Below are 20,087 nucleotides of genomic sequence, written 5' to 3' on the forward strand. Positions count from 1 at the left end.
ATTATACATAACTTATATAAAATTTTATATATTTCTATATAATTTTATATGGTCATATATCATATATGATTATGCATAACAAATTTTTTACCGGGTTGTTTCCAAATAATAATAGCCAAATAGTTTCAGCATCTTTCTTTGTTATTCTGTACCGATACTTACTGATATACAAAAGTACTATAGCATATATCGGTAAGTTAACAATTATTCACGAATAGTTTTCATATATTTTATTGCTACATATTATACATGTATATAATTATATATATATATATATATATATATATATATATAATATATTGTATATAATTTATTAAGTAGTTATATAAAGTACAAAAAATATACACTTTTTACTATAAAAAAAAAAATATTTCTTGCACATTTAAGAACAGAATACCTTAAAGGGATCCTAAAGTTGTTTTATATTATCGAGGAAATCTAACCTATCATGACAATATATTTACTTAATGTAAAAGTTACAATTTATATACATAAAATAAAATAAGTTCTCACTGTAAAAATTGCAAGATTGAATATTTGTGAACTTATTTTAGAAAGAAGTTTAGAAGCCTAGTAAAAAACATATTTTACTGCACAACATTTTCTTCAACAAAATGTTTTTTATCTAGCCTTCCTAGGCTCATATCTAAAAGTTCACTAATATTCCTTCGTGCAATTTATATCTGGACCCTATATCATTATGTTAGTACATACTGCAAAACGTTCATAAGCAGTTATTGTTACGACTTGACTCCAGAAGCTGATAAAAAAACTGTAATTTCTTAATTTTTTTCTTTATTAATATAAGATTGCATAGTGAAAAAGTGTCAGTGTATACTTTTAGCATGGAAAAGAATTTATCATTCTATACAATCAATAAAAATATCGATAAAAGAGAACGGTTTAGAATCCCCGAAACACATGAATTTAGGCTCATATCAGAGTATATATGGAAAATGCATATCAAAGTTCCAATATATGTATTCATGTGTTAAGGTATCCCTTGTGTATATTTGCTTCATTTAATCATACACATGATTAAATTTGTAAAATATATTCAACTTCATAAATAATTTTTTTTTTTTTTTTTTTACTTTTGTTGAAATATGTAAATATATTAATTAATAATTGTAGAGGGCTAGCTTAATAAAATTGTATTTCTATATAGACTATAAGCGTATAAAAATATATAAATTTTTATATTGTAGACAAAGCATAATAGGGAGTTGTAATTTTACATACAATTAAATATTTATATTTACTTCAGCGAATTGTTTTTGTAGTTGCAATCAGATTGTTCTTAATCTGATTACTTAATTAAATGTATTCTCTAGTTAATCTATTAAAGGTTAAAGATTCGCTTTCCTCATTATCTTTTAAAATATATATTTATTATATAATAAATCAATTGGAAAAATATTAGAAATCAAATTAAAAATAATTTTTAAATATCCATCAGTATATATGTATAATTCAAACATAACTTTAAGCATTCAATAGAGATAAACATAAGATAAAATGCTTTATTTTCAAAAGTAAAATCCATGTTTATTTAAAATAAATTGCGTGTAAATATATGCAAGACATTTCATCGAATATGCGAAATACATTTATTTACACACAATTTTGAATTTATCATATGTAAACATAATGCATTGTATCTGTGAAATTATAAATTATTATAATGTTTTATATTATTTAAATTATTAATTATTATTTGTTTTTTTTCTACATTTTCTCATTAGTGAAGTAAGCGGAAATTGCTCTTATCTTGATATAAATTTAGGAGCGATGTATAATATTATTATTTCACCGCTTGCATAAAGTGTCAACCTCATGTTATTGCAGTCAGATTATTAATATGTGAAATGTCTTATTATATATTTTAATTAATGATAGAGTCTAGTTTATTCTTCAAATGAACACTTGTTCACATTTGTATCTTTACTTCTGTTTTGCATTACTTTTTATTTGTTCCTATCTCTTTTATCAACTCCTTTTTATTTTTCCTACATCTAAAACTCAGCTTTTGATTTCTTTTTTTTAGAAGTAATATTTTTTTTTTACGAATAATAAATTGATTTTATTTTCTTTTTTCTCTTTATTTTTTCTTCTATAAGATTCGCTTTTTAAATAATAGAATATTTTTAGTTTATATTTTCAAATTTTTTTAAGTCCGCCTTTCTCTTTTGTTATTAAATATTTTTTTCTCATAAATATATATTTTTCAAAATTCATAAATTCTCTCTTTCTCTTTTATTCGTCCTTCTGATTCTCTCGCAATTCGTTTTTCTTTTTCTTTAAATCATGTATTTTCTCATTTGTATTTATTTGATTCCGTGTACTGTATCTATAAACTTCAGGTCATTAAGAAATTTACATAATACTCTCACCGTAATCTTATATATAAATTCTATATATAAATATTACATATAGTAAAAGATATAAGAAATAATAACATGGTTAACATAGTTGGGTAAATAAATTTTTTTAGTTTAGCCTATAAAATGACTAACAATAAATTTATATTAAAAGTTAAAACAAAAATTAACTTGTCAGTTAAAAGTTAAGTTAAAATTAAATTAAATTAACTTATTTATGTTAAAAATTACATTAAAATTCTCTATCTAAGCGAATTGACATATTCGACTAAGAAATATTAGCTTTAACACATATTTTTTTTTTTAAAGCACTGCGACTAACCATTTTTATAAAACAATTTAATCATTACAAATTGAAAACTCTTTAAAATGTAGTTTTAAAAAATAAAATTTTTTTTTAGAAAAAAGGCAAATTTTTTTACTTATATTTTTATACTTATATTACTTATATTATTATGTATTATAATAAAATAATATTTAATTTTTTTATTAGAAGATCTCAACATTTTTTGTATTATTTGATATAGACATTATGTAAAAAAATTGTTTTTCCAAATAAGGAAAATAAAATAAAAATATATTTATTAATTTTTTATGACTTTTTATGGTTAACTTTTTATGAATCTCGATAGATTTAGAACGCAATTAAAATGTCTACACAAATATAATATATGTATAATTAATAAAATGTATAATACTTTGAACTCTTATGGCACTTGAGTATGGGTATTTCGGACGAACACAGCTAAGCTTAAGATTTAATGAGAAGCGCAATCTCATTTAACGCTACGGCGACTGCAAAGCGTCCGCACAGGGCCGCATAATGTTTTCAGATGAAGTGAAGATGCAGATGTCATATGTATAAATAGATCCGTTCGTCTGCACGATGATACGGCCCTATATCGAAGGAGTTATTTTTGAAAGCCACATCGTGAGTCGTTATAAGTCTGCACTCAGTTCTAAGGAGTTTCGTTTGTGGTAAGAGCGCAGCAGTTTCACGCTGCGCTAGAGAGTTGTCGAACAAAGACAACTTGTTTACCCCGTGATCAAAAAGAAGAATTGTTGATTGTGCCACTAAGATCTAATCTTTCATATATTCATTGTTTTTTTGCTTCTATCAGTGAAAGATTTAGTTTTTTCTAAATAAATCAGTACCCCGAAAATTCATATACATCTTTCATCTCCACACGAGTGTTTGCTTTGGTAAATTTATTATTAGATATTAAAAAGTAGCTGTATATATAAGGAAGAGAGAGAGAGAGAGAACATACTTGTATATAAATTTTTTGTTAATAATTGCCTTTAATCTAAAGGATGCTCTTTATCTGACAAGACGTGTAATATAATATAGAATGTTTGTTATCTATATAAATATAGCTATATAAGACAAGGAAGAAGATTGCATTTTAAAGTAGCAGGTAATTTTCTGAAATTTTCATGCAAATTGCTTATGTGTGTGATTTGTAAATGACTTTTGTCGTTGTTCTAAACTGAAATGCTCGTGTAGTCTAATATACGTATTTTCGGGAAAAAAATTCATATATAACTAAATTATTATATATAAAATATGTCCATAATAAATAAATAATTATATATAAATATGTCCATATATTCCTTTTTCTTGTGTAATTTCATGTGGAAATATGTACAAAAAAAATAATATAAGAAGTATAATTAAAAAATAATATAAAATATATAAAATAATATAAAATAATATAAATAATATAAAAATAAATTTTACATGTTTTTAGAAAAGTGAAAAGTGTTTAAATAAGTGAAAAAAATTGATTATATCTACCCAGTAAGCAAAATGCATATGACATTTATTCATTGTTAAAAGTTACTAATAAATTTACTAACCATTGTCAAAAGTTATTAACAAACGTTACTAATTAATTATCAATATTTACATTAGACTTGCAATCTGCAAACAGTTTGCTTACAGAATCTGACAGCAGATTGATGGTACCAAACTTACTAACATAACCTGACATCATATATTATCTTATTTAAGTGATTAGAAAATGCAGATTATGCTTGATTTCTGTCACCAATCTGCCGACTTAAACTGTAATAACAGTTCCTATATCAAATTTTTTTTGACAACTATTTGTAGTAAGTATTTGACAAGATCTGACATTGACCAACTTGGCTGAATAATTATATATACATATATAAATATGTAAATATATAAATATATATACATATATATATATATATATATAATTATATGTATTTTTCCAAGCACACATAGCCCGTGTCTAAATTCTGAAAATGTTCTAAAAATATTGTAAAAGTATATTACGTGTATTATCATTATTTAATTATGTTTCTTATTACATTCTGTACAGAATTTATATAATGTATAAGAGAAAGAAAAAAATGTGGACATATTTTTTATATGTAATTATATATATTTAAATTTAATTATAGAAAGTATTTTATTTTAATTCATATAATCGAATATTTTGAAATGAAGGAATTTTAGAATAAAATGTTTTAAAAAGTTGGTTTGTAGAGTAAAAAGTTAGAGAGTATTTTTACTTTAAGAGTATATGCCTAAATGTGGAGATAAATTGAAAAATAAATATTTCCATTAATCACTATAATATTTTTATTATTTTTTTATAACAATATATTTCATAGTCTATATAAAATTATATCATACTAAAGTATAAAATATCTCGTAAACTACTGAATTTTTTACGATCATGCCTTTATAACTTTTTACGCTTTTTACAAAAAATTGATTTATATAAAAAAAATCAGGGTAATTCCATTTTAAAAAATAAAGTTGACCCGCATATGACCTTGACACCCAAGATCAAACTAATAGCTCTATATTTTTTCTCCCTTCGGGCCAAACAACTTTTGTCTGAAACGCTTTCTTCTAAAATTCCTTTATGTTCAAATATTCGACTACATTAATTAAAATAAAACATTTTTAGATATGGATTTTTTTTCGGATAAAATTATAAACAAAAAACGAAATAGTAAGAAATTATCATTAAAAGATCCTTTTTCTTGAATAGTAATAATTATTTTGTTGAATTTATTCGTGCAAAATATATATTGTGATCCGGAATCAAGGAAACAGATCGACAAGGATGTTCAGTTCATTAAGGCTAACAACTATGCGCTCACACAAGAGCCGTGCCAGACCGGGAAGCATCGCCACGTCCGCGAATTCTGACTCGACCAGAATGGAAGATACACTCCCTCAAATACAGTATCATCCTCACAGCTTTTTGCTGTTGAACGATCAGGAAGCGACAAATGTGATCGGTTTGTCATCGCCGTTTAGTGTTTCTTCAAAAGTTGCGCAAGTAAGGGTGGAGCGAGAGAGTGGCAGTCTCGGCGTAACTCTTCGTGGCGGTGTGTCGAAAGCTCTGATGGTGACGGGAGTAAAAACGGACGGTCCGGCTGCCAAGGAAGGAAGAGTCAGACCCGGTGATCGGTTGTTGGCGGTAGATGACACCGAGTTGCGGGGACTTACCTTGGCGGAAGCACAGCGAGCACTTAAGAAGAGTTCAGATGCACCTGTTACGTCTCTCACAATTGAGTACGATGTTGCGAACATGGAAGAAGCGCGAGCAGCTACTTCCGGCCCATTACTTATTCAACTGGAACGCGGCTTTTCAGGTATATAGTTTTTCCCTCAAATTTTTTCGTTTAAAATAAACGAAGAGCTCTCTCTTAAATTATAAATGTTGAATTGTAAAATCGTTAATAAAATTAAAGTTAACGCGTGATGACAAAAACGTAGAAAAAATAAAGCACTGCCGTCTAAAAAGATAACAAAAACACAACATGGCCTCTGTCATAAAATACAACAGACATTTTGTTGAATGGCAAAAACACACCGATGTATTATATGTATAAGACATGTAACATGTATATTTTGTAATATCGAGTTATAGTTCGATTATTGTTTTATGACACATATCTATCTCATATTAAAGTTTTTGACAAGAGAAAATATAAAAATTGTACAGCACGGCTAATAAGATAAAAGTGAATACTTATGTAACATTAATATGTATAACGATGTTTTTACTGAGTTCTTAAGATATTCTTGACACTTTTATATTTTTAACATTTAATATTAAAAATTAAATTATATTCAACATCTTTTCTTGTATTATTACTACTTCACATTTATTATTTGATTGTATATGTATAGCATGAAAATATTACACATGATCAAACTGATATTTTTATTCTGCATAGATTGTAACAAAAATTAAAAATAGAAAAATTGTTTTCCCCTGATATGTTAAAAGTATGAACAATTTGAATGTATATGAACTTGAAATATAAAACTTTTCAGGAGAACTAGGTTTAACTGTGAGAGAAACATCAAACGGAATCTACATAGAAAGTCTCCGTCCGGCGAGCACAGCAGATCGCTGTGGCGCTCTGCAAGTGGGAGATCGGCTAATGGCCGTGGATGATACGCCTGTTCAGGATGCGGCAACTGCCGCAAAGTTACTTAGAAATAATTCCGAGAACTGTCGTATTGCTAGACTACAAATATTACCGCGACCGCAGAGGACAGTCAAAAGAAGAGCTCAGCCGCAAGTGCAACAGAACTCAAACCAGACTCTGCAAATGAAGGAAAACTTGACGGTCGTTCTTCGACCGGATCATCGGGGCTTTGGGCTTGCGCTTAAACTAGTTGAAGATCACATGAATTACATTGTAAGCTTCTTGGAAGCTGGTGGTCCAGCGGAACGAAGCGGTGTCCTTTTGCCTGGTGATAAAGCTATCGCAATCAATCGGAGAATGTTACGCGATCTCCAACCGATTGAAGTAGCTAATATACTTGAAACATCGCAATTGGTAAACATTTTTTCTTGTTTTAAATTTTTACAAAAATAAGTTAAAATATCTTTTTATTGACTTTTTTATTTTAACATAATTAGATCGAGTTAGTAATAGAATACAGAGTAGGTGGACCAGTGGTACCAAATTCTGGAGTTTTCACAGTGAGAGTAACGAGGCCGTTAGGTGGCCAACCTGATTTGGGTCTCACAGTGAATGAGGACTTAGTAATTACAGAAGTTCGTCGAGGATCGCTTGCTTATCGAACAGGTAGTTTAGCATCCGGCGACAGGTTGCTTGCAATAGATGGGGAACAATTAGATTCTGGAGATTTAAGACAAGCCGCTCAATTATTGCACCGACCCGGCAGTTCAGTAGTTGCTTTAACTGTCAGAAAGCCAGATCCTAATCCAGAAACAAGGTATTTAATAACATATAAATCACTTTCTAGAAATGTTTTCCAAGTGTCGACATTTTGGAGATAAAAATATCTCTGTGAAGTTATCGTCGCACTTTTTAAATTTCGTATTTTTATTGTGCTACATTTATACCGATTTGTGTCGTAACTCAATAATATGAAATTCAAAAAGCGCACAGCTAACTTCAAACAGGTGACAAAAATCTATTTTTTATTAAAATGTATTGTTTATATACATATACAATGGAACCTCATAAGAGTAGACCGTATGGAGCTCTAGGATGATGTCCCATGATATAGTAGAACGCGTAATCAAGCAGAAACTTTGCACGTGTTCATTATATGTTTACACTAAAAATTTGGCTTATACGCATATATTACGCATTTTATGTAGGTATATGTATATACATATGTATGGTGCATTGCGATAAGCAGAACTCACAATCAGCATGGCAAACAATTTTTTATAATTTAGTATTATTCTCTACTCGAAATGCATAGAAAGAGATGTTATTCAGAAATATTGCTTCTCAAATGCAATTTTATTTTGTTATGTATAGTTCAACATTACTAAAAGCCATTTGTTATATACTTCCACAGTCATGCGAAAGTAATTGATTAATTTTTCATTATTATAAAAATATAATTCTTTTATAAGATTTGTCACTTGCTCTATGTTTTCGATTTTTGATAAAAAAAATGGAAAATTAATATCTTTATTCATGTATTATTTTTTCTCATATTTACACATTAATAAATAAACAGTTAGTAGCTTTGGTAATTATTTATCTTAACGAACCACCTCACGATTTCAGTGACTTTGATTATCAAGGACATCACCCTGCATACTTTTTGAAGGTTTTAGCCGGTTTAGACGGTCAATGTTTATTAAAAAGTTATTAACAAAAACATTGAAAAATGATATACATCTATTCAAAAGTAAAATTTTGAAACTTCCATGCAGTACTGTCAGTCTTGATAGTTTCTATACTCTCAAGTTTTATTATTTTTATTTATGTGAGAGGATATGGGAGACGGAGCTTTGTCCCGTATACTCTCTGTTGAACATTCTTTTCCGGCCTTGTAATTTTGTATTATATCGTTCATTGAAAGCAGGTCGTCCTTATTTATCTTTTTTACTAAAATTTTATTTCTGTTGTTGATGTATTTCACGAGCTTAACGTCTTTTTAAAGATGATGAATCAATATAGGACAGGTTGTTATATTATTAAGATTAGAATTTTTAAAAATAAAATTTCACGATTTTTTTGCTTTAACAACAAAATATGATAAACTGTTAGAATATTTGTGCGTGAAAAATATGATCCGTAAAAAAATAAAATCCCTCGATATGGTCGTCAAGAACACCATTTTAATCATTATTTGACATAATTTATATTTAAAAAGACATTTGATTTTGAAAAATGATTAGATATTTTTTTCGATAATATGGCTATGAAATATCCTATAAGTGAAAATATAAATAAATAATAATATAAATAAATAAAATAAAAATATGCAGTTTTGTACACTTTGTATATGTGTATATATGAATATAAGAATATACAAGGTGTCTGATAATTGGTGAAAAACCTGTTAATGGCAGATTCTTGAGATCATTTGGAGTCGATTTTTCCTCAGCAAAAATATCGAAAGACGTCATTATTTCTTTGCAAGTTTCCAATTTTTATCATCATTATATATCTTTGTAATTGAGACTTAAATTAAAATTCTATTAGAGAGAAATTCTATCTGAAATTATCTAAAGAATGTAGTTTTAGTAATTTTTTAATTTCAAAAAATTTAGTTTACGAAAAGCGCCTTTTTTTCAATCGCTTATAACTCGGAAATTATTGATGCCTCGACATTTTCGCTGAGGAAAAACCGATGGCAGATTTCAAGAATCTGCCATTAGCAGACTTCTCATCAGTTACCGGACACCTTGTATATATATATATTATAAACTGGATAGTGTAAGGTAAACTTCACTTTAGAAGGATAGAAACTTTAAAACCCATGTCAAACTGTATAATTATTTACAAAAAAAATGTTATTAAGGAAGAACAGTATATATATATATATATATATATATATGGGCGGGATAGGGACAGAGCCCTTCCCTCTACAACCCAAAAAACCTAACTAATCATATTCTTATATTGATACACGGAGAAAATTTTATATTAAAAATTACTATGGTATGTATAGTAACTGTGGACCATTAGGATCATTCCAAGTTAAAATGCTATGTAAAATTGTAAAAATTACGTCAATTTCGTCAATTTTAACTTAGAATGATCCTAATGGTCCACAGTTACTATACATAACATAGTAATTTTTAATATAAAATTTTCTCCGTGTATATGTTAATTTCAATCTCGCTTTGCATGGAAAGTTGAAAACCCATGTAAACCGTGATAGACTTTGTTTTGCACTGAAAGCAGTGGTATATGGGATAAATTTTCTGCATAGTTCCACATAAGTTTTCAACTTTCCGCGCGAAACGGGGGGCTTCGCCCTCTCTCCCCATCCTTATATTTGTTGCCAGATTATTATATTATATTATATTATAAAATGTTACTTGTCTTTCCCTCAAGGAGAAATAATTACATCTCATTTTTTAAACTTTTTTGTTAATAACTTTTTAATAAATATCGACCGCCGACTAAAACCTTCAGAACATTATTCAGAGTGATGATCTTGATAATATATATTAAAGTCATTGAAATCGACAGGTGATCCGTTAAGCTAAATATGTACTTACTATGTAGCTTTTAAATTTAATATTTGCTGTTGTGCGATTAACCGTTTTAACGTTATTGTTTTACGAAAATTACAAGTATATAATAATAACTCATCATAATCCATTTTTGCAAATTATGGAAACAATTTGTGTACAACATAAAAGTATGCGTATACGTATATGTATACTCATGGCCAAAAGTATTAGACACCCTCAAATTTTTCATATTTTTTATTTTGTTAATAGTATATAAATACTAAAAAGATTTAAAAATTTAAGAAAACTCAATCAATAACACTTTAAAACTGAAATTTCAAGCTTTAAAATGTTTTTTTAATTTTTTTGTCTACGAAAATTTTTCGCCGAGTATCGATAACATGTCTGAAAAACATAGATTTAGTTTCAAAATTATGTATGTTGGTCAAAACAAATTGTAGGAAAGTTTTCAAAAAAAGTATTTTGTAGGCAAAATGTTGTAGTTTATGGAACTTGACTTAAATTTTTCGAGAGAAATTTTTGTATCAAGCTGCCGAATGTCAAAAATAATATATAATACATAATTTTAAACACATAAAGCACAAAACAAAATGTTGTTTTTTAAAATACAGAACAAGAAAGATACAAAAATTTTTTAAATTATCGATAGCAACTTTAATGCATTATCATTACATTAAAAAAATTTTGTATTTTCCTTATTTTGTACTTTAAAAAAGGACATTATTTTGTTTCTTAAAATTTTATTTTTGACACTCTGCAGTTCGGTAAAAAAATTTCTCTCGAAAAATTTAAGTCAAGTTTCCTAAACTACAACATTTTGTCTACAAAGTGCTTTTTTTTTAAACTTTCCTACAACTTTTTTTTGATCGAGATACATAATTTTGAAACTAAATCTGTGTTTTTCAGACATATGTTGTCAATAGTCGGCGAAAAATTACAAAAAAAAAACATTTTAAAGCTTGAAATTTCAGCTTTAAAATGTTATCAATAGTTTTAAAAAATTTTTTAATCTTTTTTTAGTTTATTTATATACTATTTATATACTATTAACAAAATAAAAAATACGAAAAATTTCAGGGTGCCTAATACTTTTGGCCATGACTGTAATTTGTGTGAAATTCAATTTTCTAATGTCCTATGGAGCATATTACAAATTCGCGTAACAAATAAACTACAACGTTCTATATTTTTATTGAACAATCAAAAAGAATAGAAAAATATAATTAGATATATACGATATGCCGTCAACTTTTTATATTCCATATAAACACACAAGGAATTCAGTTCTGTAAGTATATAAAAAAAGCGCGGAACGTTTCTGATTGATTACGTAGTAGGCGGCCTACGAAATTACATATCATAGGACGTCATTTTTATGCGGTTATCCTTAAAACCGTAGAAGACATTGTTTCACATAACGGATATCGGTTATTCGTAAAACTTGCTTGAACACATCTTTTTTATGTCGAAAGAGGACATTGCGCTCGCAGCTCTGTATAGCCGCTGCATTGCTGGTTATCTACAGTATGTTATCTCTACTTCCTGGAGAACATAGAAAACTGCTATGCCGGGAAGTGACGTAGTGTTTGAAGGGATGCATTATACTCTTTCATGATAAAATCACTAAGATTTGTAAAGTACCGCAATTTAGTGTCTACATGCGCCAAAATGGCGTCGGATAGTTTAAAAATGCATACTTTGTGAAAATTAAATAACATCAATAAGTACCATTTTTTAACCCGATTCTATTGTGTGGGACCTGCTTGTACGCGTTGTATATCGATAAAACATAAAAATGCCAGATTACTGTATTGAAGGATACAAAAATCGTATCGAAATTTCAGTCAAAATGGCGGATTTTTTTCACCATTTGCACTGACGAGGTACTGTTATAAAAACGGCCAGCTAGGGGCAAATTTTCGTAATTCTCAAAGAAGCTCGAAGATAATTGAAGAATAGTCACATTATCGATCGTTCTGACATATTAAAAATAATTACATATGAGTAATTTAAATTATACGAATATCATTAATTCATCCTGCTACTGTTTTATTATGGGAAATGTACATATATGTGAATATTTTATCTAGCTGTCTCGAAAATAACAAAAACATTTTATTGTATAATTATTGCTTTTTTACCGATAGTACACAGATTTACTTATCTATCATAGTATACAGTAATTATTATATTTTCAAGTAATTTATTATAATAATACTGTAATATTACAGTAATAATATTATAATTTAAGTATCGCGCATTAAGCTTTTTTTATGCTAATTTTTATAAGGTCATCTTTGAGCGCGTTCGGGGAGACTATTAACGCTAACAGCGTCAATTTATCTTTATTCAACTTTTAATAAGTAACAAAGATAGAATGACACTGTTAGTGCTAATGTCCCCCCGAACGCGCCCTTTAATAGTATCTCCTCGGCCATTTGTGATACTTTGTAAATCTGACTTTATTTCGCGATATACTCTTGCGAGGTTCCAAAATATATAGTTATATGTAAATATATTACATATAATATCATCATTATTGATATATGTATTTCTATAATATACGTGACGTAGATTTTTAGTACTGGCAGTGAATATCAGGACACAGCCTGTATGTCACGTGGAGTGAAATCATATACTAATTATTATAATATATAATTATAATACATTATGAAAAATGAAAGACCAAGGCAATGGCAAAGAAATAAATCAATGACACGAATATAATTTAGAATAAATTAAAAAATATATTTATATTATTATTATACTCTTTGCAGCAAAATTAAAAAATCACTTAAAATTAGCGTGAAAAAGGGTCAATGTATCTTTGCGAAAAATGGTCGTAGAGCGATGTTTAAAAAAGCATTTTAAACCTCGAAACCTCGAAACCTCAACTTTCCAATGCTTTAACAAAGATTTTTCTACAAATGGCGCTATACTTTAAAGCGATTCTTGCAAAATTGTAAAATAAACTTCAACTTTGACGGCGTCCACGGGCAGAACAAAATTTTTTCTACCAACTTTATTAATTATATCTTAAAATTTAACATTTCCTCTTTAAAATGCGTTTTTAATCATAGCGCTACGACTATTTTTCGCAAAGATACATAAAGTTGAACTTGACCTTTTTTTCACGCTAATTTTAAGTAAATCCTTTAATTTTGTTGAGAAGTGTATAATTATACTATTATTATATAGAATAATAAAATATTTATAAAAGTTCTGGTAATTAAAATATACAACAAAGAACGTGCATTCAAATGAATTAAAAATGTCAAAAAACGATTTTTTATCCTTTTAATATGAAAAGTGCATGATATAAGGGTAATATATCTTAAAAAATTTAATGTTTAACAGAAATTTTCTGATAAAAATATAATTTGTTTACTTATATTTGAAAGAAAAGTTTTATAGAGATTGTTCCAGGAAACTTAGTATAGGAAGCGATACAGTCCAGCCACAGTTTTCAACCAGTGCGTTACGTTCGGCTAGAGAGAGCATTCCCAGTGTGGACAGCGCGGTGGATTCTTGGGGCGAATTAGGAGAGGGTGGTAGTACTATGCCAGAGATATTGAGAATTTGGGATACTGTTTCTGTAGACAGTGGACAGTTAGACTTATCAATACCATCTTATGCAGGGTATTGATCGATTAATTTATAATCAAGATTTATTCAAAAATGACCATTTCTTCGTGTAATGTTTCTTGTTTAAAATTCAGAGTACAAGAATGCAATGATTCTGACAACAAAGCCCAGCAGATAATTCACGTGTCTTTGCACAAGGATCCTGTTTATGAAGACTTTGGCTTTTCAGTGTCGGACGGTCTTTACGAACGGGGAGTTTATATAAATCGTTTACGGCCCGGCGGACCCTGCGACGGTGTTTTGCAACCATATGACAGAATTCTTCGAGTAAACGAGACTAGCACAGAAGACTACGATTGCTGTTTGACGGTTCCGCTCATCGCAGCAGCCGGGCCGCGTCTAGATCTGACTATAGCACGACTTCCGCAGAAAATATAATAAAAACTTTGTAAATTGATATTATCACCTTCTATAATCAATTGTTAGTATATCATCGCGATTCAATATAATTTTATTACAGAATATCTTAGTTACTTTTAACAATACTTTATCGTTATATTAAATATTTTAAGACTACCGAATAAAACTGTCGAGTACTGGCAGTTATTTTTGGGGCATAACCGCAATTTTATACATGAGCATGCATTGCCTCGAACTATATATAATGCTTTCAATATTTTTGTATACATATATATATATATATATATATATATTATTTATAAAAATAAATGTATAGATTGATTTTTCACCTAAAACATTTTTTCCTACATAAAATTTACACGCATACACGCACATAAATCAAAACGTACATGCGCTCGTACAGTATTAGCTTAAAAATATATTTAAATTTTCTTTCATATAATGAATTTAAAAAACTGAAGAAGCATAAATAAAATTGGAACTACACTGAAATATAGTCTGCACAATGTCTAAATCACAAGTACATAAACCATATTGTAACTGTTTAATTATTTGATTTATAATTTTCACAATGTAGGTCTATATATTAATAAATAGCGCATTAAATATGTGAGAACATACAAGATGTTAAATATAGCATACTTTTCGTATATATTAGGAGCGATTTGCAGGAATGTAATCAGTTTCGTAGTTAATGCTAATTGAACCAGCAATCAGCTAAAAGTCAATTTTTAAACAATGTAATAATCATACCTTACCAGCAGGTTCAGCTTTAAAATTGAGAAACTAAATTGAATTCATCACAAGGAGCATAGTATGAAAATATAGATTATTTTTTATTAGCTAAGACATATTGATTTTCGCGTTTAAATTTAAGAAATATAAATCACATTTTCCTGCAATATTTATGCAAATTAAAGATGTACACACAGTAATTGGTCATGAATTTCTTCTATGTATCTGTCCAATTATATGCAAGCATAATAAATCATGTTAGGATATTTTATTACACAAATTAAACTAATCCACAAACGAAAAAGATAGATTTCACTGATATAGAAAATTCACATGAATTTGTCAAAATAAAACTATTAATTGAGACTAGATTGATAATAATTGATTTTGTTTACTGGCAAATCCATTTACCATAAAGGAACTGCTATTACCATTCTGAGTCGGATTATAATATTTTGGAAGAATCGTCTGCTTTTGTTTCTCCATTCTCTGACTGTATTTAGCATTATTATAACACAATACTCCACATATGGCCATAGTCATTCCAAATATATTTAACCATGTAACTGGATTGCCAAGTACAAGTAACGTTACTGCGATCACGAATATGCGTTTGCTCGCACTAGCTACCGCGTACGTTAAAGGAGTGACGATAGAGAGCACGGAAAACGCGATAATATTTTGAAACCAGTTCAATATTCCATCTAAAAATAACAATCCTAATATATAATAGCTCATCTCCACTGATGATCTCATCATTGGTTCATATACCAAACGGTATAAGTCATATACACCCCAAATTGGTGAAAACATGAACAGAGCCAGACGGCCGAGTATGTGCAGTAACCGTAAGTGATGTATTCCTGTTTCATGCAATACCTATAAAACAAAAAATTATTAATTAAAATAAGACATAGAATTAAATGTTTTGTCGAGATTTGATTCTACTTTACCTTTTTGGAGTAAATATTCTGTAAGGAAAATGCCATAGTGGATGCTAATGCACTGATCAGGCCAATCATGTTGAAACTAAGCTCTGTCAGTGTAGCAATTGCTACACCACCGACTATTGGCACAAGGCTCAAGTAGACTTTCCATGTCTGCTGTTCTCGAAGTATTATTCTTGATAGGGCTACCGTAAAGAGGGGCATTGTAGCCTTCACTGGGACAGAGCCAAACTTCTGTTAATATAAGATAATATAAGACTAATATAAAACTAAAGTAAATGCAGTGTTTATATGGATTTTTTAATACAATTTTTATTTTCAAAAAAACACTGACAAAAATCATAATTAGATTATTTAATAATATATTTTTGTTTCTTTGCATATCTATACTTAACAATAAATTCATATTTTCCTAATATATATTGTATACATATACATAATTGCATAAATATTTTTTCCAAAGATTTGTATATTTATTCATCATTCCTTAAATCATATGATATGAGTAATATATGTATATTTTAATAATAGATTGCCAATAGATTGGCATTCATAATTATTCTCACACACATATATACACGTACAAATATATTCATTCATAATGTGTTATTAATTAAAATAAAATCAAAGTGCCTACCCAAATCTTGTAACAAAAATTCCTTGAAAAATGATTTTCTATGGTATTTTTGTTCAAAATTCCAAATTAAAAGATATTTTAAAGATTTTTTTATGTAACTTTGTAAAATAAATGTTTTTATTGCATGCGTTTTCTATTTTTCACTCATACAAAGAAAAAATACAGAGCCTTTTAAGTTTCAAATGCTATAATTTATAAATGTATTGAAAAACTTTTGTAAGATAATCATTTGTTACTTGCATAACATTTTTACTAAAAATTGCAATAAAAAATATGTACTATATTCAATATTTTGTTAACATTCAATATATAAATGTAAATAGATATTTATTTATAATATATTTTAAACATAATATTCACTTGACTTGCTAACTATTTATAATATAAGAGCAAAATGATCAAAAATAAAACATTTTAAAAAATTTCCTAAGTCTCAATAAAATTCCATTGAAAATTCCTTGATTTTCCCAGGAAGATAAATCTCGCAAGTATTCCAGGTTTTTCATACTTCTTTAGGATAACCATTCAAGAAAAGTATTTAATTCAGAATATATCCAAAATTATCATCGAAATTCTCAACTGTATTTATAAATTGCTATCTTTAAATAATATAAAACCTTGCCAAAAAACAAGATTATGCAACTTAAGTATCAGATATCATATTCGGCATTCTACATTATTGAATTTTTTAAATTCTTTATTGTACAGAGACTTGACGTGTTTTACAATAATTACGTTTTTCAGCAACATGTAAAAGATTGTTTTGCACTTGTATTAATATTTTATTTCGAAACCATATGCGACATGCGCATGTGTGTGACATATTTATATTTTTAAAAGAGCTTGTGTGTTATGTATACATACCAGTGTGAGCATAGGAAACAGGTACTTTCCAAATGCTGACGTGGCTGAACACGTTTGCGAGAAACTTGCCTAAGGCTAAGGGCACGATGAGCCGTAAATAATAACTCCATGTTATATTAGACGAGTATCGTCTCACGCCCCAAAGATTGAAAAATGGACCGGAATATAGAGTGATCGAGGTTAATTGGACCATGGTGACGGTAAGCGGGTACGGGAACTCGGATAACAGCATCTTACCAACAACGTTGCTGCTGCTAGATATTACGTACCACAGCAGGCACAGAAATAATACCGTCACCACTTCGCGATTATTTCGTCTATCATCCATAATGTTCATGTGATAAAGAGAGCGAGCGATTGTCAAAACTCACTCCCAATCTTAATTCACCGCCTTATCAAGTATGCACTCACAATATAAACGACATCCATCCGGATTCACATTCTTTGTGACAGTCAATGGACACAAATAGTTTGCCAGCAAAGAAGCCTAAGAGCGGCCACACCGGTGTTTTTCGTACAATCAGAAACCAGATACAGGACACAGTACTTGAGACTTGAAACTCGAGACTCGAGCTCCGAGCCCTAAGCATAGTATAACTAGTATGGGCACTCCGAGCTTTTTCGAGGTTTGCGCCGATCCGTTCTACGCATTCGCCATGTTATTGGGGGGAACGAATCAGACCACAGACATCTATATAATACTAGACCGCTAAACTCCTTATATAGGTACTAGATTCTGTGGATCTGAAACCACAAACTTCTATATATAACTAGACTGCTAACTTCGGCAAAATACATAACCCCAAAAAGTACAGTCGGACCTCTTATCCAGCTCCGTAAAGTTAGCCGAACCACTTTGATTTTTTTATAATTAAAATTAACTAATCGTTTGGTCATCGTTTGTTCATGATTGGTCATCCAATTAAAACGTTTGGTCATTTATCGTTTTTTTTAAATTAAATAATTAAAATTTCGAACTAAAGTTAGCCGAACATTTTTATTTTTCGTCCAATCGAGTTAAACAAGAGCTTATTCGATGCAGAATCGTTAGGTCATCACGAATAAATTCTTTACAACGTTTGGTCATCCATAGTTTATCCAAAAAATGAAAAAAATCATGTGCGGTAAAATGACGACGGGCGACGTATAGTGACATGGACGTGCGCTGCGGTCACGCGCGCATGCGTTTTAGTAACTTACACAAAATTCTAAAAAAATCCTTTTTAATTTTAATAAATACTTTTTATGTTGCTATGCAAGTTGCAAACCCATGTGGAATTGTATATGCATTGCAAAGTACATGCTTAGATGGGAATGCATAGGGGCGAAGCCCCGTCCCCATAAAAAAATATAACAAAACTTGAGAGCGTAGAAATTACCAAAGCTGACAGTACTGTGTGGAAGTTTCAATGCTATTTTTCTAAGCAAATGCTATTTGACTGAAGCGTTGTTAGGCAAATGGCTCAATGAATTGTGCATCGATGCATTCAGTATTTATTTTGTAAGATTATGAATAAAAAATTATAAATATAGTGTAAGAGTTCGGACATAGGTTGAATTAAAATTTTACATTGAAACTTCCACACAGTACTATCAGCCTTGGTAGTTTCTACGCTCTCAAATTTTATATTTTTTTATGGGGACAGAGCGAAGCCCTGTCTCCCTATGCACTCCCATCTAAGCAAGTACTTTACAATGCATATACGATTCCACATGGGTTTGCAACTTGCATAGCAACATAAAAAGAATTTATTAATTAAAAAAGATTTATTTAAAATTTTGTGTAAGTTACTAAAACGCATGCGCGTGTGACCGCAGCGCACGTCCATGTCACTATACGTCGCCCGAATGACAGGTTTCATAGCCTCAAAAGTGATCATCTTAAAAAATTTATATCTCGCTTCGCGTGGCAGAGCGACGGTTTTTTCTGCCAGATTCGTTCGTTTCGAGTCAAAATCTATTACTAAAAAAATTTACACAGGAAGTGTTTTACCAGAGAGAAACTTGAGAGTGGCCATGCAGGCGTTTTTCGTAAAACGCTTTCTACATGTTGTGCAGCAGCGCCATTGCATCCACTTTTAGGAATTGGAAACACTTAGCCACATCCACTTTTCGATACTGTCGGTAAAACTTCTCATTTGGTTTATGTTCTTGCTACATCCATTTTTCGACAATGATGGTAAACTTATCGTTTGGTTCAAGTTCATGCTGTATCTATAAATTATAGATAAGAAATTTCATATATATAAATTAATTAATATATTTTATTAGTTATTGCGTAATTGCGTACAATATTTTTATATACTACAAATAACATCCGGGTAAAAAATTTCTCATATATAATTATATATAACAATATAAAAGTATATAGAAATATATAAAATACTGCATAAGTTATGTATAGTTATGTACAGTATGCATAATTTTGTATTATCGTTGACTGACATCTAGCCAACATTATTATAAAATTATATATAATTATATAATAAGTGATATATTATTATATATAATTATACATAACTTATACAAAATTTTA

General features: G+C 29.1%; 2 protein-coding genes across 5 annotated transcripts; one reads left to right on the forward strand and one right to left on the reverse strand.

The window, feature by feature from the left end:
• The first annotated feature begins 3,044 nt into the window (after positions 1-3,044).
• Grip (Glutamate receptor interacting protein) lies at positions 3,045-14,690 on the forward strand. Of its 4 annotated transcripts, none has more exons than XM_072902402.1 (7): positions 3,045-3,584; positions 3,695-3,799; positions 5,472-6,023; positions 6,712-7,223; positions 7,307-7,626; positions 13,778-14,002; positions 14,083-14,690. In XM_072902402.1, exons 3-7 carry the CDS (start codon positions 5,489-5,491, stop codon positions 14,384-14,386), a joined length of 1,896 nt encoding a protein of 631 aa, XP_072758503.1. In that variant the 5' UTR covers positions 3,045-3,584; positions 3,695-3,799; positions 5,472-5,488; the 3' UTR covers positions 14,387-14,690. The 4 variants fall into 4 exon arrangements, with proteins under 4 accessions (XP_072758503.1, XP_072758504.1, XP_072758505.1 ...); XM_072902403.1 differs by having other exon boundaries at positions 3,759-3,799; XM_072902404.1 differs by lacking the exon at positions 3,695-3,799.
• Positions 14,691-14,898: 208 nt separating this feature from the next.
• On the reverse strand, positions 14,899-18,207 carry LOC140671211 (solute carrier family 35 member E1 homolog). Its single transcript, XM_072902408.1, has 3 exons — positions 17,552-18,207; positions 16,057-16,265; positions 14,899-15,982 (listed from the first exon to the last, which is right to left on the reverse strand). Exons 1-3 carry the CDS (start codon positions 17,886-17,888, stop codon positions 15,470-15,472), a joined length of 1,059 nt encoding a protein of 352 aa, XP_072758509.1. The 5' UTR covers positions 17,889-18,207; the 3' UTR covers positions 14,899-15,469.
• Positions 18,208-20,087: the final 1,880 nt, after the last annotated feature.

The sequence above is a fragment of the Anoplolepis gracilipes genome, chromosome 11, assembly GCF_047496725.1.
Source record: "Anoplolepis gracilipes chromosome 11, ASM4749672v1, whole genome shotgun sequence".
In the NCBI taxonomy this organism is placed as follows: Eukaryota; Metazoa; Arthropoda; class Insecta; order Hymenoptera; family Formicidae; genus Anoplolepis; species Anoplolepis gracilipes.